This window comes from Narcine bancroftii, chromosome 5, assembly GCF_036971445.1.
Source record: "Narcine bancroftii isolate sNarBan1 chromosome 5, sNarBan1.hap1, whole genome shotgun sequence".
NCBI classification, from domain to species: Eukaryota; Metazoa; Chordata; class Chondrichthyes; order Torpediniformes; family Narcinidae; genus Narcine; species Narcine bancroftii.
The window spans coordinates 250345398-250372832 of NC_091473.1; the positions used below are offsets into that span (position 1 = coordinate 250345398).

Genomic DNA, 27435 nt, shown 5'->3' on the forward strand with positions numbered 1-27435 from the left:
TTTCAATAATGTTGAATAGTGGAATTTATTAAAAATGTACAATTTAATCTCAAAATATTTAAAGGGCAACATTCATCCTAAATATATATCTAGTATATGCAAAGTAAATTCTGGTTTTAATGCTCTATTGCATTTAAGTGTTCTGAACTAAATTTTGGAAGAACAGCATAATGTGCACATTAATCTTTTGTACATGTAATGTATGTTCCTATGAATAAATTTCTCCCCACTCCACAGCTCTGGGGTTGCTGGATAGATTGTGACACAAATCACAATTTGGTATTTCACACATTTTTCAGGTTATGATTGAATTACTATCACTCATGGATTTCAGTAATTACATTGTACCTAAGTTAATTTAAAAAGGCATTCTCAGCTCACTGCAGTAACTTATACAAATGCAAAATGTTATTGAAAGTTAGCACAACCTTTTCTAGGTGGAAGAATATCTAAATGCTTTATATTTTAAATTGAATGAAAGTTGCAACCTTTCAAGTGTAAAGGGTTCAAAGTATCCCACTCAGCCTGGGAATGAGGATTCAGAGAATAGTTGAAGGAAGAAGTTTATTTATCACAAATTCTGTCTCAAGACTGATAATGGACAGAGGAAGCAGAACCACATTAAGACATCCACTTTCAAACCTTAAAAATGGCCTGATGAAGGGCTCAAGCAGTTATGTATTTTTTATCTTTGTTATATAAAGGACAGTGGCCTGCTGAGTTTCTCCAGCATTGTTATAAGAATAGCACTTCATCAGGGAGATTCATGTTTTTGTGAGGTGAAACCACACATTTATAAAGGCAGACTTCAAACTTATTTTTGATAGTTTTTAATTCAACTGTACTTAAAACCTGTGTAAAAAGCAGTGATTTAAATTTGGACCACAGAAGGAAATGAAACAGCAATCTGCACAAGTTGAACAATAGTCCCTTTATTACAAAGAAATTATTACATTTTGGTGTCTGCATACAATCATAAATAAAGTTACCCACTACCATGGATGAACATTTGAAACAATAAAATCAAAAGTAACAGATAAAGTCAAAGGACAGAAATGCAGAAACACAAAACAGTCACCCACATCTTAAAACACAAATTTTAGTCAGCTTGAATCCAAACCATAATTGGTCAACAAATGAAGATTTACAATGTTCACAAGAGATCAACAGCATTGCTTCAGCAGAATACTGATAGGAGAGGCTGCTTTAGAGAAGCTGCTGAAGTATTTACAGGATAGGAATTGTTCTAGAACACAAAGCTGCATTTGTATATGTATGCATGCTTCAGTGTTGTAATATCTCTGGTGTATTTTTTTTTATAAAAGCTTTAGAAGCTTTTGTTCTTTCCCTCTTCAACCCAAGCAAACAGGGTAGCCATCACATCAAGGTACAGGCAGTTAACGACTATCAACTAGCAGAGTGACCACAAAAAAGTCATTCAATTCTCTGGCGGCCAAAGTACTCTGCTGAGGTGTGATAGATGTATCCCCGAATTTTAAACATTCTGCAGCACCAAGTGCTTAATCATTGATCTTCTGTTCCTCTCCATGCTGTTCTTTTTGTCCTCCAAGTTGTAGAATTATTCCTGGCATACAAAGTTCGTGAGCAGCAGTATTCTGGTTGCATACATGAACAGATGCTCGTGGAGGAGGTATACTCCATTAAAGTTAGCCAGCAAAACTTAAGGCACTACAAGCACAGCCAGTTTGTGACCAATTCCCTGAAGTGGAGTGCATTGCTTTGTTTTACCTTTTCATTAAAACCCACACTGGATGCATCCAGTCGCAAAAATGAATAAAACCAACAGGCTTTTCTTGCAAATCTAAAAGTTTGCAAGTCACAAAGAAGTATAATTTTTTCTGTCCTGCTAACCCATTCAATCACATTGACCAGAAAACCATTTTGACTTTGATGGCTTTGGGATTGCAAGAACAGATAGCTAGACTTTTAAATAACAGCGAGTCATTACAACCTTCATCTTTCAATAGTGGGCAGCATGTCCATAGTCTTGGAGGAATTCCTCATTGAATACAACACTATATCCTTTTCCGAATAGCTCCCTGGACACACTCCTGATATGGTGCATGTTTGAATAATCTTTCATAGTTTTTTTTTTAAAAAGAGCCTTGGAGAATGTACAAGAACATCTTCATCCATCTTCAAAGACAAGCCAAACTAGAGACCACAAATGCCCTTAATCCTCTGGCTTCAAAGTAAGACTTCTTTCCCCATCTCAAGTCAAGACACAATGCATTTTCTGCATATCTAGTTATTATTTTAAAGAAACTTTGGACTACCCGTGTTTCATTTCCCTTGCTGTAGTTTACACCAACCTTGATGCAAGTGCAACAAACTACACAAATTGAAAGTAGCTGAGAAATCCACTTTCACAGACACATTCTGAAGATCACAAATGTTCTCTTCAAACACCAGTGGGTTGATAATGAAGATTCTTATAATTCAAATAAAAGCATGGTGTAATTGGAGAATTTGTGAAACTGACAATAGAAGGCATAAGAAATAAATGGTGAGGTGCAAAAGTTATGTCATAGTGACAAATTAATAGGATGCCGTGAAGTGACAGTCAGAACTTCTGGAATCCAAGAAAATAACAAACTGTCAGTGCAATGTGCAGGATTCCTTGCACAGCCAACTTGCAGCGATATACATTCTGGGCTTAGAATACAAGGTTATTCCCCCTCATATTAGCTTGACAATCTGAAAATTCCAGTTGGTATTGTCAAAGACCAAATTTTTTTTTTTAAAGAAAGGAAGACATTTGGGCTGCTTCACATCCTCCCCAGTGGGCCTTAACCTCAGCATGACTACATAAATGTAATATTCTTTTACCAAAGGGAGGTGAAATTGGAACAGACCGATACCACAGAATTAAGTCCAATGAAAGACCATGTGAGAACTCATGTTTGTGGCATTCTCTCTCAGTTCTGGACAGACCTCTCAACAGAGTGGCTTTCACACACAAAAGCATCTCCAGAAAGTTCACACCACTGGATCCCCTTAAATTACCTAAATCAGAACACTGAATGATGTTGCACCATCCTCTTGGTTCTGAGGTCAAAAGAACACATGGTAGCAGTCACGAGGTAATAATGAACTAATTTGGTCGCAGTATTAGCATGTTTAAAATGGGCCTGGCATTTGTCTTCATGCGATATGCAGACGCGGTAATACATTTAGTTTTAAAAATAGAAAGCCCAGTTAATTACAAAATTTAGGTCCAAGTTAGTCTCAGGTTTTCACCCAAAAAATTTTCAGAGGCGGTCCAAGTCATTTTGACAGGTCCAGAGAACATTCACTCTTCAGCTGTCAATCATCTCAGACAACTCAAGCAACAAGTCATCTTCATCCTTTCCGGGATCCAGGTCAATTTCGGCTTCAAGTTTATCATCTGAGAATTCTTTCATCAGTTCTTCAAAGTCATCCTCAGCTATTGCAGATCGAGATGTAGTGGAACTCAGCCTCCGAGCTTTAGCAGACAACCGGAGAGGAGAGAAAGTATCTAATCCAGTCTGCAGCTTGCTTGTTGGTTTGCTGTGCTCAGCAGGATTAAAACTGAAAGGTAATGAATAATGTTAATCTTTGCAAAAACATAAACTATTAATATGGAATTACTATAGGTATTCATTGCCTTATAACCTCATTCAAAAAATGCTCTTTAGCCAGAAGATGCTTGATATCAATGCACAACAGTAACTACAATAAAACACATTAAGCACCTTGCCAATAAACCATTCTGCCTCCAAGTTCCATACATCTTTGCTGGGGTGCAGTCTGTGAAATTAAATGCACTATATTTGACAGGGTCCAACCACAATCCTGTTCTGTGAAGTACAGTAAAATCGATAATAACCAGAATTCAAACAACCGACAGCCTCAAACAAACAGCAAAAAAAAAAAATTGAGGAAAATAGAAAAGTAATAGAAAAAAAATGCAAGTTTAAAATTGTAGAAGTTAACGTCCTCTGAAGCAACACAAATCTTTGGTGAAAATGGAAGCAAATAGCCAGCGGAGGGCCTTGGACTTGCTTTAAACTGTTTTCTTCACTTTGTCATTTCCTGATTAAATAAACCGGAGTTACGTGAGTTACCTCATAGCTTCTTTCATGTAGTTCCTCTATATTCTACTTTCACTGTTTAGCACAGTGATTCACTGTGACGTTTTCCTCGACAGAACCAGTTTTTCCTAATGTCTTTAATTCTAAACCCGTTTGAAAGTTCCCAAATGTCAATTCATGGGCAGTGTTGGCAAGGCCAGCATTTACTGCAAACTGAGCATCTTGCCAATATTTTCTGAGGTGGGCCAAGATTGTGCCTTGTGGATTAAAAAAATTTCCACGATTAAAAAAGATTTTATGCAAGAATATGCAACTGTGATCTCACCTGCCCTTCGATCTCTCTGGTACTTGCAAAGAAGTTTTGTTCTCTTCCTGGACAGGTGATTCCACAGACTGAAGGAAAAATAAACAAAGGGTTATAAAGTTCATATTTAATAATCCTTGAAAAACAATAAACCAGTATCAAGGAAAGTATTAAAGTAGCTGAAATGCTACACACCATCAGTCTGAAAATTTTCCCCCAAGTTACTGCTGAATGTCTGTGACATCTGAAATTCAGAATGTAGTGTAAGAATAAAATGGTGAGATTACTTGGCAATAGACCAAGCAGGGTATTAAATAGTGGTGGAAATCTGTACCCAAGGATACGGTTTCTTACAGAAATTTCTAACAAATTCATAATTTCTCAAGGTGCACATGAAAATGGGAACATATGATGAGTTTACTAGATTGTCAAACTAGTGTGGCAGATTGAGGGAATAATGGCAAATCTAGAATTCTCCAAATACAAGAGAGAGCAGCAAGTAGCCTTGGTCATCCACTACCATGCACTCAGTAAAGGTGACCTCTCAGTGCTGTGTCAGGCTGGGAGTTCCAGGATTCAGATCCAGTGCAGAAGGAATGGTGACATTTCAAAGCTAGGAGGTACAAGACAAGGGGGAAGTCAAGAGAGCCATTGTGCTTGCTGCCTTTTTCCATTCATGGTTGTAGAGATCACGTGTTTGCAAGAGCAGTCAGAATAGCATGGGCAAGTAAATACAGCACATTTTACCAGGATATACACTAAATGCACCACCGGATGCACAAAGGTTAGCAGTGGCCAAGTCTCTGATATGTTCTCCTATTCTCCAAATGGTGACCACCTCTTCCAAAAAAGAATGTCACTGGAAGAGATGGAAGGACCGAACATTCCACTTCATTGCTACATATCCAATCTACTGGCAACCCTTAAATTTAAAATGCACTTTGCATTGGGATATGCTGTTCTCAGACTTGATAGAAGTTGGAAATACACATTTATATTTGATACAGAAAAGACTTTCCATCCAAGTCGGTTACAGCTAGTTTTGAAAGTAGCAAACGGAAATGCATTTAGAACAAGCATCAACAATTGTAGGTCCTTACGGCAATGATCTTCTCCGAGGCGGAGGGCTGCTTAATCAGAGCAGTGGTCACAGCATTGAGGGGCTTAACTGCCATAACAGTGGAAGGATGGTTGTCAGGGGATTTGCGTTTCTGGCTTATCCTCACAGGACAAGAGTTCGTCACTACTGATGGTTTCACATTTAATTTGGGTTTCACTGTAAAAGAGGTAATGATATTTCAATCAGAAGACCCATTAATGCAACCTACTCCGATAGTGAATCCTTTGATCACAGTTCATTATAAACAGATGCGACATAACTTTAGTGAAAATTATTATAAACGCCAGATGCAGAACATAGAAAATAAAAATGCTGGAAATACTCAGCATAAAAAACTTGCGTAATAATGGCATAATGAATTGAGCACATTCATTTAAAATTAATTATTAAAACTTTATTTTCAGAAGCTAATCTATTAATGAATTTTATTGAATGGGACCAACAACCAACACAACAAGAATTTCATCCAACAATGCAGAGTCTAGTTTTGCTGCTCTATTTTCTTTTGTTTTAGGTGGATTTTGCCCATACATAGGCACCTCTGGCTTGCAAATCCATAATTGAAATGGACCAAACAGTCAAAAAATGGAATCAAAACAAAAATAATCTAGAAGTAGGTTAAGGAAAGAGAGGATAGGAGGGAAAAGAGTAGAAATTAAAAATAACACAACTGAGAGCAAAAGGAAGCAGGAGATGAAGCAGAAGGGGGAATGTTCTTAAAAACAGAATGGACTGACTACTGTGTGATTCTTTACATTCTAGATCGGGTGAAGTAGATGCAATTTAAATCAGACGATAAACATGTCGATGCAGCAGTTGTTTCAGCCGTGCCCTGTTTGATTCAACAAACATATACAATAGTTTTAAGACAAAAATCCTGAAAGGCTGACAAATTAAAGAATATTTTGATCAACAGAAAAGGCTAATTATGCTACCAAAAAGACCACTATGCCTGAGAATTGAGAAAATTATGAAATTCAGTAAAGATAAGACTTATCAAGACAAGAGAATGTAGTAGTAATCTTGTGAGAAAATAGACCTTCATGTTTTTGAATTGAATTTAGACATTCAGTATAACAGGCCATTTCAGCCCCCAAGCCCGTGCCTGCCCAATTACACACCCCAGTACATTTTGAACAGTGGGAGGAAACCAAAGCACCCACTGGAAACCCACAAAGACACTGGGAGAACATCAACTCCTTACAGACAGCGTCTGACTCAACATCTGATTGCTGGGGCTGTAACAATGTTACGCTAACTGCCTAGCAAACTGACACCTTGCTTAAAAGATAACAAAAATTCAGTGGGGTCGACAGCCTGTTTCTCCTGTATATCTCTGACTCAATCTACAATGGATAAACTGAGTCAATACTACCACCAGCCACCCATTTATACAAGTCCTAATAAATGGGATTTTATCCTTCCCACATTCTCATCAGCTCCTCCCAAATTCACCTACAAATCTGGGACAATTTGCCACTGTTAATTGACCTACCAACCTGTTCATCTCTGGGATGAGAGTGGAAACTGGAGGAAACGCACATGATGAAAGTTGGCATTTGCAAAACACGTTAATTGATATTTGGATATTAAAGGAGTAAAAGGGATACAGGGGTTAGGTTAGGGAAGAGGTGCAGGGTAACAGTTTAATAATTCTAAAGGGCAGAGGCCACATATACTCTTGTGCCCATTTATGTCCCTACTGGTATCAGCAGACACAAAGGGGCGTTCACTTTGCTCCGTGTCAAGGTTCTCATGTTATTCTTCCTAAATGTCAAGCTTGGAAATACTTTAAAAACATATTTTAAAACAACAGATATAAGATAACTATAACTCAATGATGGACAATTGATAGCTCCTGTCCATGGCTAGGGAGCTTTTAATATTGGCAGGTGCCTTAACTGAACTGCACAGGCTAATCTGCCAACAGTTCAAAATATGGGCTTATTAATACAGTATCCGGCACCTGTGGGGATTGGTAGATGCCAGATAAGTTAATTTGCTAGTTGCTTGAGATTGTGCATTGTAGGGATTGGCAAACTGACCGCAAGAGGGGTCCAATGTTACATTTTCACATTTTTTACGTGGTTTGTTTTACCGATTGCTTGAGGCTGGCTGCCTGTTGCTTGAATCCCAGATATTGGGGAATTTATTGTATGTCCATATTGGTCATATCAATAACATTTTTAAAAGTTGAGCAGATCGGTGAAAAACAAATTCACTTTAAATCTTGCTAGAATTCAAGAAATTCATAATAATTAGTATAGTCTTTTAACTCAAAAATTAGTTTGTGCCACATTGACTAACAACAAAAAGCAGGTGAGAAACTGAGAAGAACAACCAAATGCAAATGCAGTCCTCTGCCAGATACCTTTCAAAGGAAGCGTAGGTTCTACTGCTTCAGATTTGGTGACAATCACGTTTTCTTCAGTTTTGACAGCCGATTGTTCAACTTCAAGAAAGTTGTTTGGTTTCAGATCCATCAAAGCTGCTGGCTGTGAATTCTTCTCTGCGTCCCGTATCTCACTGTTCATTTTGTTTGCATTCACTTCTTTACCCAGAGTCGGGCACTGTTGCTTTTCAGTTTCCTGTTGCTGTCGAAGGCGCTTTTCCTTCAATATTTCTTCAAAGCTTTTAACTTGCACATTCTGCAATCTTGGAGCTTCCTTTCTAGTTTCAAACTATATAATAATAGAATTTCATTTGTGAATGTAGCACAGATAAAGACCATTTTGTTCTAAATTGTTTATTCTGATCCTATTCTGTTCCATCGCTCACTATATTGTAGTAGTTCTAGCAAAATGTTTTAAACTTTAAAGAATTCCTTCTAATTTCTCCCCCCCCCCCGAATAGATTCAATTGATCTCTTAATTGTTATAACTCTGCAGTTCAGATAACATCCTTGTAATTGTTTTTGCAATCTCAAAATGATTTACATAGCTCTCAGAATTGGACTTCATACAAAATACAGCATAATGCACCAAAGCTTCACACTTTAAAACGCTATGCTTTAAAAAATTAGTTTAACCCTTTTTAAAGCTCTATTTTTGTGATTTCTACCCCTTGGATCCTCAACAGTTTGATCACTCTCCAAGGACTCTGCAACCTACAATTCACTCTCAAAAGATTAAACACTTGTTTGCTGTCCCCACATCAGTACTTGCAGACAATTTTTGTTCTCCAGTATGAACTCAGTATACAAGTACACACGAGTATAACATAGAAGTCTGCAGACTTCTGTGATTGAAGTAAAAACACAATGCTGGAGAAACTCTGACCTGCTGAGTTCAAAGCAATCCACACATATTGTTGTTTGTTTTCCAAATAGTTCACTCAAACTGTAAAATAATTCCTAAAAATATAAATTGATTGTCTGGTATTAGTCTGACTACTGAAAAAATGAAATACATTTTTGCTCTTTTGTCAAAGTACACCAACCTTCTGAGATTCTCTCGAAACTCTTTGGGCAGCACTTTCCACTGATTGCACATTTATTGGTTCGTCATCAGTTTTTTCTGACTTGACAACTTCTACAGAAGGAGATATACAATGTTATACACTTGTTTTAATATCAAGTCGACAAATATTCAAGTTTGAACTCAAGAAGAAAGCAACAGAAATAACCCTAATCAAGTAGATTTGCCGATTAACCAGCATTTGTCCTAACCTTGCATGTCTGATCTATTCCCACTTTTCTTCAACAAATTGATAAATGTCCACAAAATCTCTGCTTTCACAGGTTAAAAAATGAATATTAAAACCCAAGTAAAACATGAAGTAAAAACCCAATGCTGAAGAAACTCAGCAGGTCAAACGGGGCGCTTTACAGAGCAAAGATAAAGATACATAACCAACGCTTCGGGCTTGAGCCCTTCATCAAGGTTTGGAAAAATGTCAGCATGCACCCGAAAAAATGGTAGGGGGTGGGAAAGAAGGGATAGGTAGAGGAGCACAGTCCCAAAGGCTGGAGGCAATAAGGTGGATAAGGAGACAAAGGGAAGGGATTGAGAATGGAGAGTAGGTAAGCGGAAACTGGAGGTCAATGTTAATGCCATCCGGATGGAGAGTGCCCAAACTGAAAATCAAGTGTTGTTCCTCCCAATTAGTGCAATAGTCCATAAGGTCATTGACAGACATGTGAGCAGGGGACTCAGATTTGGGACGGTTGGCCATTGGGAGATCCCTGTCACTGATACAGACAGAGAGAGCAAAGGTACTCAGCCAAGTGATCTCCCAGTGTCTCTAATATAGAGAACCCAAGTTTAGCAACATCACCTATAGGTTTGGTAATTCTCAGCAGTCTCTTCCTGGTAGAAGGGGCTTCGCTCTTTGGCTTCTCAGTTGGATGCTGTGTTACAGGACCTTCCTGGTTTTCTTGTTTCCTGAGTGCCTTTTCTCGTCGAATCTCTTCCAAAGTTTTAATCCTTACTTGTTCCAGTGACTTTGGCTTAGTTAGACTTTCATCAGTAGATGCCTTCTGATATTTCACTGTCAAATAACAGATTAGAAGGTCTTACAGAGATCATGGTTTAATTAATTATGGTGAAATGAAAAATATTTCAGGTGAAGCAAAATTTTTATTCTCCCCAACCCCCGCAGGTATTAAAGATACCTCAAAAATAAGAATTGACAATTAACGCATTTGACAAATTAACTGCAAACAAAACCAGATGGAGTTTCATTGTGGCAAAGAAAACTCCACAAAATATATACAGCACTGTATTTCACTACAAGTCATCCCTTCCAATGTACTGACAGTAATGAATATCTGCAGGGTAACACAAGTGAGGAGAGGTAAGGGGGATAAACATGATCAGATGTTAGTTACTGGAGAAACTTTTGCAGTCTGAGAAATGGAAACACGAGGGGAAAATTTCTGAAACACAAAAGGGATGGTGGCTAGATGCACTCTGCACCCATACACAACAGGGGAGAATTTCGGAGGACAAAAAGACCAATTCACAGGAGAAAAACTAGCTTGTACTATATCAACCAATCTTATGGAAATCTATGCTTGTGGTCATAGAAAATGAGTGCACTATGAACTTAACATGGATATAGAAAAGCATATTTTAATAAAAACTGAGACCATTTATTAATAAGGCAACAGTGGAAAAAAAAAAGAACATACCTTTGCCTTTTGCAACTGCTGGCCTCTTGTCTTTTCCTGGGTCACCTTCGAGTTGTTTTAGGACTAGATTATCCTTTCCACACTCTTCCTGGTGATCTCCCTGCTTCTTCAGAGATTCTGACGTCTTCACCCGAACAGTCCGAATGATTTTAGATGTCTCCTCTAGCAAAGTGTTGGTCTGGGCAGATGTATTTTGGCTAACACCACCAACACTGGAGTCTCCATTGCTATCACCAAGGTCCCTCTTGGCAGCCTTTTCTCTCCGAATCTCTTCCAAAGTTTTCACTCTTATTTCTCCAAGATCCTCTGTTTTATTTATAAGCTTTTCTGAAAAATGTAAAGTATTGGGTATGGTATCCACTGGCAGCCAATCTGAAACTAGATTCTCACAACTAATCAAATGCTGAAATTTCTACTCTCATCTTGTAGAGTACCAATTCCATAATGAAATGCCAATTTTTGAGAAGCTCTGAAGAACTAATCTCTCGGTAAAATATTATAAAGAGGTACAAAAAAACCTTCTGACAAATAGCAACAAAATGCTCTTTGTGCTACTTTCACCAAAGATTGCTTTCCAAAACTATAATAGAAAGATTTGGAAAGTAAAGTTTGAGTGTGTGCTGGAATGTAGCAAAAAACTGTGCTTTTTTTTTCTATATTATATATAAACTCAATTCCTATTCTGGGGAAGTCATCTGAAAGATCCTAAGATTAAATCAAGCTGAACATTCTGGTACAAACCAGATGTTCCTGAGGTGTGCATTTGACTAATGCAGCTGGAAGAGAAATTGTAGATCCTCTCCTTTGGAATTGGCTTTGGAGCAGGCAGGGTTAGATTACAGAGTTCCTGGAAATAGAATTTGGATTCCCCAAATGATAGTTAGGCTATGGCAATCACACCCAAAGGTGATTTGTGCAAATCCAACAGGTTTAATAAAGTGAGTGCTGAAAGAAACAAAGATCAGAGCGTTATCTGGATGATAATCAGACAAAGTAGTTAAGTTTATTGGATTAGTATTAGAGGCCCAGTTCATATTTGGACAGGAGTTCAATAAGCAGCCTAGAATATGAAAGATAGTATTAATAATTATGACCACAAAATATTAGCCTGCAGAAAAAATCAATCCAGTGCACTGATGCTCCTTGAGAAAGTCGAGTGTCATTATCCAGCATGAACAACATAGTTTACTACCTTCCAAAATATCCTTGCAATATTATTCAGTTCAAGGGCAATCAAGGATGGCTAAAAAGGCTATACATCTAACAAATGCTTAAATAAAAACAAGAATTGTCTGGATAGTTAAACTCAATTCACAGGAATTTGATGGCTGCTTCAGGCAGAGGTCTAAACCAGTTGACTACCTACCATGTTCTGTAGAGGAAATTTCTGCAGGCAGACCAAGCCTCTCCCTTATAGACCTGGGAGGTTGAACTAAAAAAAAAGAGTATATACTTTTATGAGTGAGTCATACAAAATAAAAACAAAAAAAGTGTTGATTCCTATACTTTTATTTCTCTCTACACTGCCCCCACCCCCTCCAAATAAATACTCTATAGACACAGACAGAATTTTATTCAGTAACTCACATTCTGTAGTGGATTGGGTGCTGCGTAATGCACCAGGCAGGATTAAAAAGCTTAGAGAAGGAACTATTCGGGGGCAGTGGTCACAATATGATTGAGTTCAATTTGAGATTTAACAAAGAAACTAAAATCAGATGTGTTGGGTGTTATGATGCAACGAGTAACATATGAAATTTGTCCATGCTTGTTAAACCATACAAAGAATACATCTACTCCAAAATGTATCCAAGTCTGTTGTTTGTAGTGTAAAATTTCACTTGTGTGTAATAAGATACTTTTTAAAAACAAAGATTTGAATATTTCTGGGGAGGTATTTCAGAGTTGATGGATCACTCATTTTAAATAAAATGTGAAATTATTTTTATTATGACCATTTTGTGATTCTTTTTGGATTATTCAGGCAAAAAAAACCTTTTCACATACTGTTAGCTACAATCCGACACAACAACCTAAAACATACATTCCAAAATCTTGAAAACAATTTTATTGATTTGCCTTCCTTAGTTGAACAGTTCTGCCATTCCAAATCTTTAACTTTCCATTGTTTAAAAGAATGGTCCTGATTTTGTCCATCCTGTTGACCATTTCCAGCACTCAGTTTTTTTTTATTTTGGAGCTCTATTTTGCCAACTTTAGCTTGTTTCATTGCTCACTATCTGCAGTAATTTTTCCAAAAGTGGCTTATTTACTGCAAAAGTAGATACTCTACCCAATTCAGACAAGATTTGAGGACACATTCTCTAGAACTGCGATTATTTGTATAGAGGCTATTAAATCAAATGAAAATGCAAGTTGACTTGATTGACCACCACAAATGGATAAAAGCGCACGCTCAAGTCCTAACTGCATGTTCTGTTAGCAGTGGTATCACCTCAATTTGTGGGTTACTCACACTAATGGTCATGTGAATGATTCAACATGACTACAAAAATAAGTCAAGCAAATAGATTAAATTCCAATTTGTCAAGTATTTTGTTTACCTTTCTGTGTCAATTCTTCAGAGCCATCTTCTGCTAATATCTTTCTTTTGCCAAGTCTCTCAGACAGGTTGCGCTTGAAAGTTGGTTCAAACTCAGCTTAAAAACAGAAGCAATCAGTGATTTTCGCAGATGATCAACTAAAAATACAAAAAAGATACTGGCAAGGGAATAAAGAATCCTGACAACAGGCTTAGGCCCAAAATGTTGGTTGCCCTTTGCTTCCTATACTGCGTGACCTGCTGAGTTTCTCCAGTACATCTGTGTATTGCAATAAAGACACCCTGTTTGCTTCACCAGGAGTAGCAGCATGGGAACATAACTAGGATGCATTCATGTTTTAAATGTGAGAATGACAAGGGAGCATAGAAAAAAAGTTTCTTAATCTGGGTAAATCAGGTGCAAAAAATGTATTGGTGAAAATTGATCTAAAACAGTATCTGGCAGTCATCAAAGAGCACCTAACAAAATCCCTTGGAAATAAGTCCACAATGAGGATCCAATCACTTGACTGTGTTTCTAGGTTCCCTAAATTGTTCCAGCAACTTTTAAAATGATCAATATTGAAGATTTCTGGGATGTCCCAAGATTGTGAAGACAATATAAAAATGATTCCCTTTCCTTCCTTTGAAAGGACTGGATAGTTGGAAATGTTCAAGCTTACAACTTTTGCCTTTTAATGGAATTGCAGAATGATAGATACCTTTTAGCGGAATCTCCTCAGACATATTCTTTGTGATTATTTTCTTTTGACCAAGTCTTTCCGCAAGACTGCGTTTAAAAGGTGGATCGCCTTCAATTACAGGTACTAGAGAGAAAAAAAAAATGAAAAATTTAACTTTTGATCAACTAATCAAAGCTAGCTGATTTTAAGTGGTCCAGAAAACAGCTTGTAGGTCCCGTTATACTAGATATTCAGTCTTTCTTCCCAATAACAATTACCTCAAATACATGTATTCACATAGTATATTGTTTTTCGCTCAGAAATAGATTGGAAATAGGTTTGCAGAAATTGGGATGAAATTAATATTGGGCTTTCACCCAGTATTGGCATAAAATATATATTCTACTCTGAGCCAAACTATTTTTCTGCCTAGTCACACTGACCTGCAGCCAGTCCCAAGCCCTCCCACCCATGTATCTGTCCAAATACTTCCCAAATGTTAAAACTGAGTCCGCATTCACCACTTCAGCTGGCAGCTGGTTCCACACTCCCACCATTCTGTGCTCCCCCTTATGTTCCCCCTAAACTTTTCCCCTTTCACTCTTAACTCCTGTTGTCTAGTTTGCATCTCACCTACCCTCAGTGGAAAAAGCCTTCCTGCATTTACTCTTTCTGCATCCTTCGTAATTTTAAATACCTCCATCAAATCCCCCCCCCCCCCCCCCACCCCCCCTATTCATTCTTCTATGCTCCAGGGAATAAAGTTCTAATCGGTTTAACCTTTCCCTATACTCAGTTCCTGAAGTCTGGACAACATCCTAGTAAATCCTTTCTGAATACTTTCCATCTTATTGACATCTTTCCTGTAGTTAGGTGACCAAAACGGCACAGACTACTCCAAATTTGGCCTCAGCAATGGTTTATATACAGCATTACCATAACATCCCAACTCCTATACTTAATACTTTGATTTATGAAGGCCAATATTGCCAAAAGCTCTCTTTACCACCGTATCTACCTGTGACACACTTTAAGGGATTTATATCGATTCTGAGATCCCTCTTCTACCACACTCCTCAGTGCCATATCACTTACTGTGTATGTCCTTTATTGGTTTGTTCTTCCAAAATGCAACACCTCAAACTTAGCTACATTAAGTTCCATCTGGCATTTTTCAGCTGGTACAGATTCATCTGCAAGCTTTGAAAGCCTTTCTCACTACCCACAATACCTCCAATCTGTGTGTCATCACCAAATGCTTATCCAATTTACCTCATTATCATTCAGAACATTCATATACTGTACATAACAAACAACAATAATCCAGGCACTGATCCCCAAGGCACACCAGGCCTCCAGTCTGAGAAGCAATTATCCACCACCACTCTCTGGCTTCTCCCATATACCAAATGTCGAATCCAGTTTACCTCCTCACCATGAATACAAAACCTCTGAACCTTCCTGACTAACCTTCCATGTGGGGCCTTTCCTTCATCAAAATGCCATCCTTGGTATATTTTACTTGCTAATTCACTGTGACAACTAGTGACACTGGCAGTTTCAAAAGTATATTCAACCTTTCCAACTCAGCAATAAATTGCTCATTTTTTTCTTGCCAGTCCCCTTGCTTGCATAAAACTGACAAAAAAATCTGTTCTTTTGAAAGAGTGCAGAGTAGAACACTTTGAACACAAAAACTTTGAAAAGATACCACACTGAGGGCAAGCCATTTAGCTCAACTTTTCCATTTTAAGTATTTATCCAATACTATGGAATCTACTCCCAAAGCATTTCTAGGCAGAGCAAGCTGGCATAATGATAAATCACAGTATTAATAGCTCAGAGTCCACACTGAACAATTTGTCTACCTGTATGCACCCATTCCTCTTTCTATCCATATACTTGTCCAAATGTTCTTATCATTCCCTCCTCCACAGCTTCCGATGGCAATTTGTTCCATATACTCATCATCAACATTTGTGAGAAATGTTGCCCCTCAGTTCCCCTCCCACCTCAAATGGCCAGAAGATCAGCCAGTCAGTGGAGAGAAAAAAAAGTTCACTAATAAGGACCAACTTTGATAGTGCCATGGGACATGCTAACAAGGGCCTAATATGCGGTCATTGAGCAAATGGAACAATATTACCCTGACACTACCTCAATAATTTCCCTGGACAATGATCCCATCACTTTGCTCTTGCCCCCATCAAATTTACTTTGTACGCCCCCATCAAATTTACTTTGTACTGAAATTAAAAAATTACTGCAAGTCTGTCCACATTTGTAGGAAGAGAAACATTTCAGGTTGAAGACTTTTCATTATTTCTTACTACAAAACATGGGTAACTAGACTGAGTTGAGTCTCTATAATGGGTCCAGACCCAAAACAGTCCATTTCTCTCCACGGACATTGCCTGACCAGCCAACTTATAGTTATAGAGTCATGTTTTATAACCAAAAAAAGTAAGACATTGGACAGTAATAAGCTTTTAAAATTGTAGATAAAGTTCAAGAATGAAGCATGACCAAGAAAAGTTACTGTTCAAAGTTAGGATATTGTTGAAGAGCTCTAGTTGAAAAGATAATAGCGGATGATACAAATTAATACATTCAATGAATGTGCTATGGGATAAAACTTGTTTCACTGTTATTAATTTCAAACATTTTGAACACAAGTGAAAATACATACTTTTCTTTGGAGGCAAGGTCACTGTACGAAAGACTGTTCTCATATTTTCCTTTTCAATAACTAGGTTTTCATGATTCTGTTCCACTCTTTGGGTTTGTGGCACTTGGTTGACAAGTGGATTATCTATAATTAGAATTAACAATGGACAAGGATAATATGAATATGAATTATAATAAATAGGACATCTACGTTGCACTTCCCCACATGCATTCTTGCAGTGAAGTGGACTCCTTTTAACCAGCCAGTGAGGTCTCTCACCCACCCCTTTTGCCCACCCGAGTCATGCTGCCGAAAATATTTTAAAAAAACAGCCAGTGAGACAGCAAGGATTATTTACCCATCTTCTTCAATTTATCTTTCATGGATTTTTTCCGTTTGATCTGTTCCAGGGTTTTTATTCCAAAATCCAAACTGTCATCTGATGGAAAATAGGATATTTGTTAGTGAAACAAACTATCCAGTATCTCAGAACCAAAACCATCTCCATCACACGACACTGAACAGAGCTGCGTCAACCAGAGGCAATGAGTTGCAGAGCAGAAAAACCCCAAGCAACTTTGTTTCATCTTCCAAAAACATTTTCCTCATTCTAGAGGTTCAAGAGAAAATCTCCTACTGGCTGCACAATATACAATTACATTTGAATGTCAAGAACCCATAGCATAGTAGTAGAGGATCAATCCTGGGATAACATTCCAAGGCTATTAAGAAACCCTTCCTTGTAAAGAAAACAGTGCCATCAGAAGCCTATAGATGATTCAAAACAAATATTAGGCAAGTGTAAATTAGGGTGAAGTGAAGCAAAGTTAGTCAGCAAATTACCGTCACTTGCCTCCTTAGCTCTGTGCCACACACATGGTAATCAGAGGCCTGATCCATTTTTCAAATTCAATGGTAAGAGAGTGAAGAGATACTATCCACTGTCTGAAGGACACACATAAAGTAATACTAAGTGTATAGGTATTTATGGTTCATCGCAGATTACCTTTCTGAACAGGTAAAGTCTGCCTTTTTGCTGAAAAGATGCGGTCGCCATTCTGCTCCTCCATGGTCGGAGCCAGAGTATTTTTACTTTCATCTCCTTCCTCAGAAAACTGATCTGAAATGAGAGCAGAAACACGTGACCAATTTTGACATATAAATGAAAGTGACTCGTGGTGATCGAGGAAGGTAATAAATGGCTACTCCTGTCAACTTTTAAAAAAATTAGACAACCCACGTACCAATTTCAAAACGCATAATGGCTTTTTAAAAACAATTGTGATTCACCTACATCTTCTCCACTTAAAGCGAAGTTTTAACGATCACCTATGCTTGTTATTTATAGTCTTGGAGCCCTATCATGCATCTTTTCAATCTCATTTAATGTTCACAGACAAAAGAACAGTGAGGTGAGATATACCTATATACATGGAACATGGTTTCATCTAAACCTACCCTGACATCACCTCCCTTCCCCAACACTTCCTCAATTATATTGATGACTTCCTGGAATGCAGTATAAAAAGATTGGAACGGGACTCATTCCTTTTCTAGCATTTTACCTCCTCAACCCCTAGTAATTTTCACAGATCACCTGTGGTTAAACGGAACTGCAGGCAATCCGTGAACAACGGGCTAATGAATGGGACAGCCAGCCTACGAAAATACTGTGGTTCGGTATTCTGTCTAAACCCACGGTGTAATACAGATAGTTGGAGTTTGGGTCATTCTGGTGCGAATGGCCACTCGGGGAAGGTAGGGAGACACTTCAGAATGGAAAAATAACGCAAGTTCTACGTGGGAAAAAAAACATGACTATATTCTAACTGGCCACTTAAAAATGGGCGATGGGCTGCAGTTGGCTGGCAGGCCAGTTTGGCCACCCCTGGTTTAATGGTATGAACAATTAATTTTCCAATTTCAGATCTCTCTCTTCTTCCAAACTTTTAAGATCAGTCAATTTCTAATAGGTCCTTCCAAATAAAATGGAGTTGCAGGAAAGAAAACCAGAATGGGGAAAAACACGTGAACTAGAAGCCCCACGTTCAAAAGGGGAAGAGAAATAGAAAAAACAACAAGAGTAGGTAAGGGAAGAAAAATCACCATCATCATCTTCATCGTCATCAGCTGCGTTGATCACAACAGGAGGGTGAGTGGGGCTTGGTACATTCTCCGATGCCTCCAGCTTCATTACACCCCGAACTTGTGGCGATGGATTAGCTGGGATGGGAACCTTGGCCTGTTGCAACTGGGTGCTAGGCAACTGAGGTGTCATCGGCACTTCAGCCACTTCGGGCATTTCCTGCTTAGCTAAAACACCTGGTGAAAGTGAAAATTACTTAAAATTAAACTTCTGAGCAAGTACTAAGTGGCTGCAAGAGACTGAACCATACAAAGCACTGCATCCATAACTGATTAGACTTGGCCACAGAACCTCTAGGTTGGCCTGTATTACATTCTCAACAAACATCACATATATTAATAGCATGGTTAGCAGTTACTGAGCATTGTTGGTCTCACAATGGTACTGAGCTCTGCACTTGAATGGGTGCCATCATTTTTTTTAGTATTTTATTTAATACAAAACCATTAGCAAGCATATCACAATATTTCAAATTTAATCCAAATACGTAGTATTTTATAAAAAAGAAAAAAGTTTAAAAAAAATGAAAAACCTCCTATAAATCCCCCCACCCCCTCCCCCCCAACAAACTTAAAGAAAGAAGGACAAGAAAACCACAACATAAGTACTGTGGTGCCTTTTAAGGCAGAGTTGTGAAGGAAAATACTGACTCACGTTGCAATCAGTAAAGAACTGTTTGAATCTCTCTTTAGATCACTTCTTAAGTCACTTCTGATTCAGCTGTTCTGAAACCGGAAGTGACATCGACACATTTCTCAGCCCGCGGGTATTGTCCCAGAGGTGGAGGGGGTCCAGCATCATCTCAGCATGGGCCCCCAGGACTCATGGTCAGCTGGCATTACAGGGAAGATTTGAACATGAAGCTCCACCCCCCCCCCCCCCCCACCACCCAGCTGCCGCTACAGTAAATCGTCGCCCAGTAAGATAGTCTGAGTCCTTGGCTTTTTTTGGGGGGAGACCACGGCGATGCAACAGTGGAAACAACATTGGCTCGACGATGCCCACAAGGGCAGGTTTGAGCTGGTCCCTTGTATACAATTCACATTTGCCCCCATTGTCCAACAGAAGAGTGAATCCGTTGTGTTTTTAGCACTTTTGTACAGACAGACTTAGGGATGCTGTAGCTGTGTCCCATGTCATGCGTCGAGTCGAGATCCACCGGAACGTGCGTAGGTGGTGAGCCATGTCTTGGGGATTGGGCCAATCCCCCCAGATATTGGTGTTTATGTGTGGGTGTCCAAGCATGGTTGCTTTGGCTAGTGCCTCTTTAGCTTCCTGGAATACTGTGCTTGCCTCAGGTGTCCATCTTAATAGTTTTTGCTTGCCAGGTAGAAAAGTGGGTGTAGTATCTTGGCAGCCATGGGGAGAAAACGGTAGTAAAAACCCACTATGCCTAAAAACTCTTGTAAACCCTCGACAGTGGAGTTCCAGACGGCTGCCAACAGGACTGCTCTGGTGGATATGACTGTGCCCTAAAAAGTCAAGGGCCTTGTCCTGGGTAAACTTGTACCTCTCACTTTGTTCGTTTTAGATTGGTCACAGTGTTTGAGCTACCGAAAGAAAATAGACACACACACCGAGAGCAGTTCAGTTTATACGAATGTTTATTACAAATTCAAAAGCTGATATCAAACTACAATATGCAAGCCCTTCCCAATTATACTTATCAACATCTGGACTGGTCCCAACTGCCGAAACGAGGCAACGACCGCACACTTGTAGTAGGTTGTCGGGGTGCCGGTAGCAGCTTCTCCACCTCCCCCGACCGGGATGTTGGCTGGACTCTAGAAGTTCTTCTTGTTGAGAGATGTTGCCACCTCTCGGAGAGTCTCCAACTTCAGCAGCGGGACCATGGCTTATATTACCCAAAAACTGTTTACTCATAGCTTATCAGTTTGAAAAAATGGATTATTCTGCATCAAGGCTAGGCCTCTGACAGTCTGTAACCAAAATATTATGTCAAGGCTAGGCCTCTGACAGTCTGTGACCAAAACAGGCAGGAAGATTAAATGTTCTTGGTACACAGATGTCCTTTCGTCAGTAACTGCATCTCTGGCCCCTCGGTGGAATTGAGCTTATGTCTGCTGATTCTAAAAACAAGCAGGGTTCTCAGCCTTGTAGAAGCAAAGGCTGCAAAAGTAAAAAACATGGTTTAAAGTTGAAGCAAAAAGCATGGTTTAAATCCTCCAATACAGGCCTCCTTACCAAAGTCACACTTGCCTGGGTTGATGGCAAGACCGAAATCACAGAACTTCTGGAATAGGAGACTGAGGTGCTGGACGTGCTTGTCCTCCATAGTGCTGGCTACCAGAATATCACCCAGGTAGATGAAAACGAAGGGGAGATCTTTGGAAACTGCGTCCATTAGACATTACGGTGCATTTTTCAAACCAAACTGCATTGTCAGAAATTCAAAAAGCTTGAATGGGGCTATAATGACTGTCTCGGGCACATCATCTGGGTGTACCTTTCACACAGTTCATTCTGGAAAAGAACAGTTTCCTGTAGAGATTCGCGGTATTGGGTAGTGATCTGACACCGTTGCACTGTTTAGACTTTGGTAGTCCCCGGATGGTCGCTAGTCCCCACTTGCTTTAGGGACCATATGTAGAGGAGATGACCTGGGGCTATCGGAATGCCTGACCATGCCCAGCTCTTCCATTGTTTTAAATTCCTCTTTGGCTTGTTGTAAACGGTCGGGGTGCAACTCCTCGCTTTGACGTGAATGGGCAGTCCTTCGGTCGACACAATGTTGGACGTTGTGCGGTGGGGTGTTCAAATGAAATTCCGGTGTAAGGATTTTGGGGAACTTTGCAAATTTGTCCATAGACAGGGTCTGAACACACAGGGCTGGCCATGTGAGAGTGGGCATGTCTGGAAAGTGGAGGCATGGACTAACCGTCGCCCCCCTCACATCGACCAGTAGGTTATTAGCTCTCAGGAAATCCGCTCCCAGGATCAGTCGGCGTATGGCCATGATAGTGAAATTCCACCTGTAGGCAGAGTCTCCTAGTAGCTACTGCTGTAGCTAAGTACAGATGTCCTGTTTGCTGTGAGTAGGTTGGACTGCTTAGTCTGGGCTTCCCGTTCAAAGGCATTCAGATGCTGTATTCTGCTCTCATGTCGACTAAAAACCTTCGTCCGGAGATTCAGTCGAGAGCACAGAAGAGGTCTATGTGTTCGCCAAATGCCGCGGCCATTGCTGGCGGCTGCCAGTGCCGTTCCCCTGGGTGTCGACTGATGATGGGTGTTCCGACCCCAGCTCCTGTGGTAGAAAAACATTCCATCCTGCTTCTTGCCTTTGGACCCTCCATCCTGTCTTGGGGTTGTGGCAGGAGATGGCGCTGGCTTCAATTGAAGATAGGCCATCATCGCTCAAGTTAATTGTGAGGGCTTCAGAACTTGAGGCCCAGGCTCCAACTGTAAGGTAGGGCTGCTCTTTGTTGATTTTTTTTTTTTAAGAAGTATCTTTACTTTATGATTTTCTCCTCTCTTACTGTTTTCTTTCCTCTAGTTGCCACATCTAACAGCTCCTAGGTATTTTCCAGAGGATTTTAATATGTTTTAAATTGTAATATATTTTAATTCAGGCTTTATATATTCATCCCCTGGGAGATTGCAAGTCCACCTCCTTCCCCTATGCTATTACAGTCCGCCCGCCCCGCCTGCCCGTCCCCCCCCCCCCCACACGCCCCCACGAACTGGTGCAATCATGAAATGAAAGTAGTTTGAAAAATGCTAGAGGAACAAGTCAGTCTTGCCCACTCCTGAGAAAATTCTACAATTTTTCCCACTCTCAGCATGAAGGAGTGCAATTGCATGGTTTTGTCTCTCATCTCTTCAAACGAAACAAGAACTGAAGCTGTATCATGGCAATAGAGCATCACATTCCAAGCTGAAATACAGTTTATAGCACAAAATGTTCCACATGACTTGATGTCAACTCTGACATCTGAACTCATCCACACGTGAAACAGATTAATCTTATATTCTTTAATTGAAGACCTTCCTGACATCCATTTCAAACACTTATTTTTAAATCACGAGAAGAGGTACTTAAAAACAAATAACAGGAACAGAAAGGATTTTGATGTAGGTGCAGGAAATGCTCAGATGCATTTAGAGTTCATACCTTTAGTGGCAGGGATGAAGATACCTTCAACAAAGCGAGGTTTGCTGTGGTGGAAAGCACAGTTCAGCTTTGTACAGCCAATGGGTTGCTTCTCCCAGTAGCAGGGGATTTCGCTCCGCCTCTTCTACAAGAGGGAGAAAAAGAAACCACATTACACAATTCAATTTCACATATCCATTGAGATCACCAACCACGAGCTTAATGTACTAGTCAGCATAAAGAATGGACAATGTAGTTTAACAAAATTGCTTAAATGTAAATCTGAACTGTTAACACAGAAATTTAAAATTTGAACAGCTACGGAGAAAAACCAGGGCAGTAACTGGCCTGTGATGGAAAGAGGAGCCACGTATACTGTTTTTTTTACTCCCCAAGAATGCTATACAGTTGTATTACCCAGAGTTCAATGTTAAGACCACACTCAAATCATTGAGATGCACATCAAAGATTTTTTAAATTTAGAGGCCCTTCCAGCCCATGAGCCCTTGCCACCAAAATACACCCACACATCCAATTAACCAACTAATCCCATGTCTTTGGAATGTGGGAAGAAACCAGAACACCAGGAGGAAGCCCATGCAAACATAGAGGAAACATTTAAACTCCTTAGTGGATTTGAACCATTTCACTGGTGCTGTAATAATATTGTGCTAACCACTAACCCTGCCCCTGTCTGATCTCGGAAGTTGAGCAGACTCGGGCCTGGTCGGTTCTTGAAGGGGAGACTGCCTAGGAGCACCAGGTGCTGTAGATTTCTGTGAAGGATGCTGGGAAAAGTGGCGACTCTCTGTCTGCCTTACAGTAGACAAAAGTTAAAGAATTTCATGTACGTTACATTCCAAATGTAGTATCACATGGCAATAATGGAATCTTTACCCTAAAATACATGTATGCAGAATAAGATTTCAAATTCTGCATATGAGAAACTTGGGAGGTATGCCTAAAATGAGAGGACAGAGATAATCTGGCAGAAGGACCAGATAAATTGTGGAACAGAAACTATATCAAGAGGAATCAGTGCATCTCAGTCCACATTTAAAGAAGCTTAAGCAATTCTGGCTTAAGAGTCAGTATATAAAGGCAAAGAGGTACTGCTGTACTTTTATAAAGTGCACTGTTTGGGCCACAATTGGAGTCACCATACCTCAAGAAAGAAACAATTTACTAGAAAGAGATGAGCTATTTCAACAGATTAGAAGATATAGGCTAGTTCTCGAAGGAAGTCTAAAAGAGTACTTGCTGGAAAGGCACAAGATCATGATGGATTGACGTGGGAAGATGGAGAATGGTTCCATTACCAGGGTATTTACAACAATGGGTAAAAGCTACAAAGGAAGATGCAACCAAAAACATTTTTTGCAGAGGAGCCACTCTCGGTTTTTAATCTGGTAGAAACAGAGTCAATCTGTTTTTAACAAAATAGAATGGCAAAATTATTTGCAAAGCTGTGGAGGAAGAGTGGGCTACTCTACACAGAGAGGGCATAGATTCATTTTTCGAATAGTTCCTTCTTTGCCTCAACAACTGTAACTGTAGAATTCTGTTCCAAGAAAATCTTTCAAATCAACTTACATCAATCTCCATGTGGCGAAACTTGCAAACTTGGCGAAAGCATCGCCCTTCCTGCCATAAAGTACAGATGGTCTCGCTGCCAAGAGCTGCTTCACAGTGACGGAATAGACAACTGTCACCCTTTAAAGGCAAGAGTACATTCAATCAAAATAGCACAGCAATTCCTGAACTTAGCATTGCAATAATATTTAAGAACTAAAGTGAATTCCCAGTGTAAAACAAGCACTGATAAACTCCAAAAGTGGCAGAGTTAACACAACGCTGTTACAGAGCCAGTGATCAGGATGGTGGTTTGAATCCCTCTCTTTATAAGAAGTTTGTACATTCTCCCCGTCTACCTGGGTTTCCTCTGGCTTTTTACATTCAAATCGTACTGGGAGTTGTAGGTTAACTGGGCGAATGGGCCGAAATGTTCTGTTACTGTGCTGTATGTCTAAATTTAAAATTTAAGATCCTGCTTGTGGTCTGCACACTTTCTTTTTGACAAATGATACACAGGATGCACATTACGTACAAAATGACGACCATGTGAACTAGGTTAATTACATTCCCCCCCTCCCAAAATTGTCCAAAAATCTGAAGCTATTGGTGTCCAGAATTCAGTGGTAAATGCACCAGCAAGAAGTGTGTGACATTAACTTAAAAGCATTGCCTTCAATTTATTCGAGTCTACCACATTGATGGGCCACTGGTTATAAAACTTGGATTAATCGCTTACAAAATTATATATTTTGTTTGTTCTTGGCTTTTTCTTTTAAAACTCTGACAGTTTCTTCAAAAAGGCAACACACAAACCTTGGCACAAGTAGAATAAAAATAGAAGTAGCAATCTTCGCCTTGTTGCATCATTGCTGCTCTTATCTAATCCTCTCAAACAAAGGCTCTTGTTCCCAATTTCTCCACACTCTCGTCCGTTGATCGCACTCCCAAGATAACCTGTCTAGGAAAGGCGATGCAATGTTATCTTCTGGAACCTCCTTCAACCTTTACCCAAATCAAAAGAAAAACAGGAAAGCAAATGAGTGATTTTTACAAGATAGAGCACAACGTTGTAACACAGCTCTTAAATGTTGTTCCGATTGCACTCGCAGATAAATCAAAAATGCTGGTCAACCACAAACAACCCCCTTTGGTTTCTTTCTTCCCCCATCTTAGTGCATTTTCTAGAGCTGAAAAGTAGTTTAGTGCTTTAAATAAAAGAGTTTACAGAAAACAATCAAATCTTAAGCATCAAACTTGGAAGAGGCCTGGAAATCCTAACTGCACACATTAGATCCAGCCTCAACGCAGTATTCACGGCAACTTTCAATAAAGACTTTAAAACCTCAATGTGACTTGATTGACAAGAAACTAATAATTAAGGTGGCAAACCAGATGGAAAATGTATTAAATACATCCCACTGCAGGAGCCATGGTATTACCCAAGCCACATTTCAAATGTTAAGATAAACAAACATGGGTAGCAATTCAAAGTATCCATTGAGAATGGGCCTTGTTTGCCACCTCTAATTAAGTACTATTCAACCAGGGAAGAGTTACGTGAAAATGTTCAGGTGAGTGTCTTTCATTCCAAATGCACCAAAAACTGATTTAAACAAAAATTCCACAAGAGAAGGAAGATATCTGAAAGGACCAGTAGATGTACCTTGTGAATGGTCAGCTGTACAGGTGTTTATCATCAGTCATCCAGTCAACGTGTTCCTGCAGGCCAACCAAGACTGAATCCGTCAGTTATAAATGGCCACGTCTCATCTCCATCTTCACACACTGGCTAGAAATATTTGCGATCTGCATACACAAAGAGCCTTAGAAATACTCTACTTGAACGTGCTAGAATGAGTCCATCTTCTGCTCTGTTGAACTGCAGGAAGCCAGGGATTAAAAAATCAACTCCTCCGTAAAAGTTCAAAAGTGTAGCAGATGCACTGGAAAAGAACTCATTCTTTAAAAATCTTCTGTGATTCCGCAGGCTTGGTTGGCCTAGGATTACTGATTTTTTTGGTGAAGCAATTATGGCTAATACATTTACTACCAAACACACACGGGTCCAACTCTGCTCGTCCAGGTCATCTGCACCTATTGAAGAAACACACAAAAGCAACCTCCCCAAATTTGTAAAGCAGTTTCTTCTGCCTTACTTTTCACAAGGTAGCAACCCCCAATTCATAAAACAACTTGACATTTCACTGGAGTATCTCCATTTGCTTTGGTCACTTCCAAACTAACTTTGGATATTCTACGTAGAGCTAGATACCAGCTATACCCAGAATATTTCTCCAAGTGTCAGTAGTGCGAGGACCCATCAAGACAGAAAATCAAAAGCAAGATTCTGTCCCCAAAAATGTTCAGCTAAGGGATAGATTTTTTATTAAAATGGAGTATTGTAATAAACAAGCATTTACCCAAAGCTAATTCTCCAAAATTAGCAATATATCCTGTATTACAAAGGAAGTCTACAAGCAAAAAGGGCAGTGGAGTAAATTAATCTGGAGAAAGTACAACAGTTCCCATTTCTGTGGGAATAGGATCAAGTCCCTAATCATTAAATAAAAACAAAATATTCTGCCCCATGACAAGATTTCATGGCAAATATCAATGGATAGATAACAATGAACAAAAGGAGATACTTCAGTTTTGCAATTAGAAAGTTTTAAACGCTTCCATAACTAATGCTCAGTTAGCTACACCAAAATAGTCTGAAACACAGCGAACAATGACAAAACCAAAAGGTAAAATTAGAAGTACAGTACTAACATTGTATTCAGAAGGAGCACCTGGTCCACTTCTGTGAATTGGGATCAAAATCAATCTGGAGTAGTCGCAAATGGAAAAATTATGTTGTGCCAGTGATAACATTGCTCACTGACAGGAATAGAAGAAAACAATAGCCACCCTGTTCCAAACAAGACACAGTAATTCACTGTGGGGTCTTGTAACCCTGGCACAAATCAATCTAACCCAAGGCATTTGCATAGCCATCCATCACTTTAGAACATTTCAAGTTCTTCACCTCGTGCACTACTTTTGAAGTCAAGTGACATTTGAAGGCAAACACACGACA

General features: G+C 39.4%; 1 protein-coding gene across 2 annotated transcripts; it reads right to left on the reverse strand.

Annotated features, from left to right (window-relative positions):
* Positions 1 to 916: 916 nt before the first annotated feature.
* On the reverse strand, positions 917 to 27429 carry zc3h11a (zinc finger CCCH-type containing 11A). 2 transcript variants are annotated; one of them, XM_069942066.1, is made up of 18 exons: positions 26020 to 27429; positions 25170 to 25314; positions 24375 to 24494; positions 22803 to 22926; positions 18631 to 18846; positions 17531 to 17644; positions 16883 to 16963; positions 16546 to 16668; positions 13896 to 14000; positions 13196 to 13291; positions 11998 to 12063; positions 10632 to 10958; positions 9776 to 9988; positions 8939 to 9030; positions 7872 to 8181; positions 5481 to 5656; positions 4402 to 4469; positions 917 to 3573 (listed from the first exon to the last, which is right to left on the reverse strand). In XM_069942066.1, the coding sequence occupies exons 2-18, from the start codon at positions 25221 to 25223 to the stop codon at positions 3321 to 3323; spliced, it is 2538 nt and encodes an 845-aa protein (XP_069798167.1). In that variant the 5' UTR covers positions 25224 to 25314; positions 26020 to 27429; the 3' UTR covers positions 917 to 3320. The 2 variants fall into 2 exon arrangements, with proteins under 2 accessions (XP_069798167.1, XP_069798166.1); XM_069942065.1 differs by having other exon boundaries at positions 25170 to 25358.
* Between the last annotated feature and the right edge of the window lie 6 nt (positions 27430 to 27435).

What these genes read in the sequence shown, in the direction of transcription:
- zc3h11a (XM_069942066.1), bottom strand. Translation starts at nt 25,223, where the DNA reads ATGATGCAACAAGGCGAAGATTGCTACTTCTATTTTTATTCTACTTGT. An exon ending in AATTTCCTCTACAGAACATG is followed by an intron (nt 10,959 to 11,997) that starts GTAGGTAGTCAA and finishes TACATTTTTCAG; the next exon opens with AAAAGCTTATAAATAAAACA. An exon ending in ACCTACGCTTCCTTTGAAAG is followed by an intron (nt 5,657 to 7,871) that starts GTATCTGGCAGA and finishes CCTCTTTTACAG; the next exon opens with TGAAACCCAAATTAAATGTG.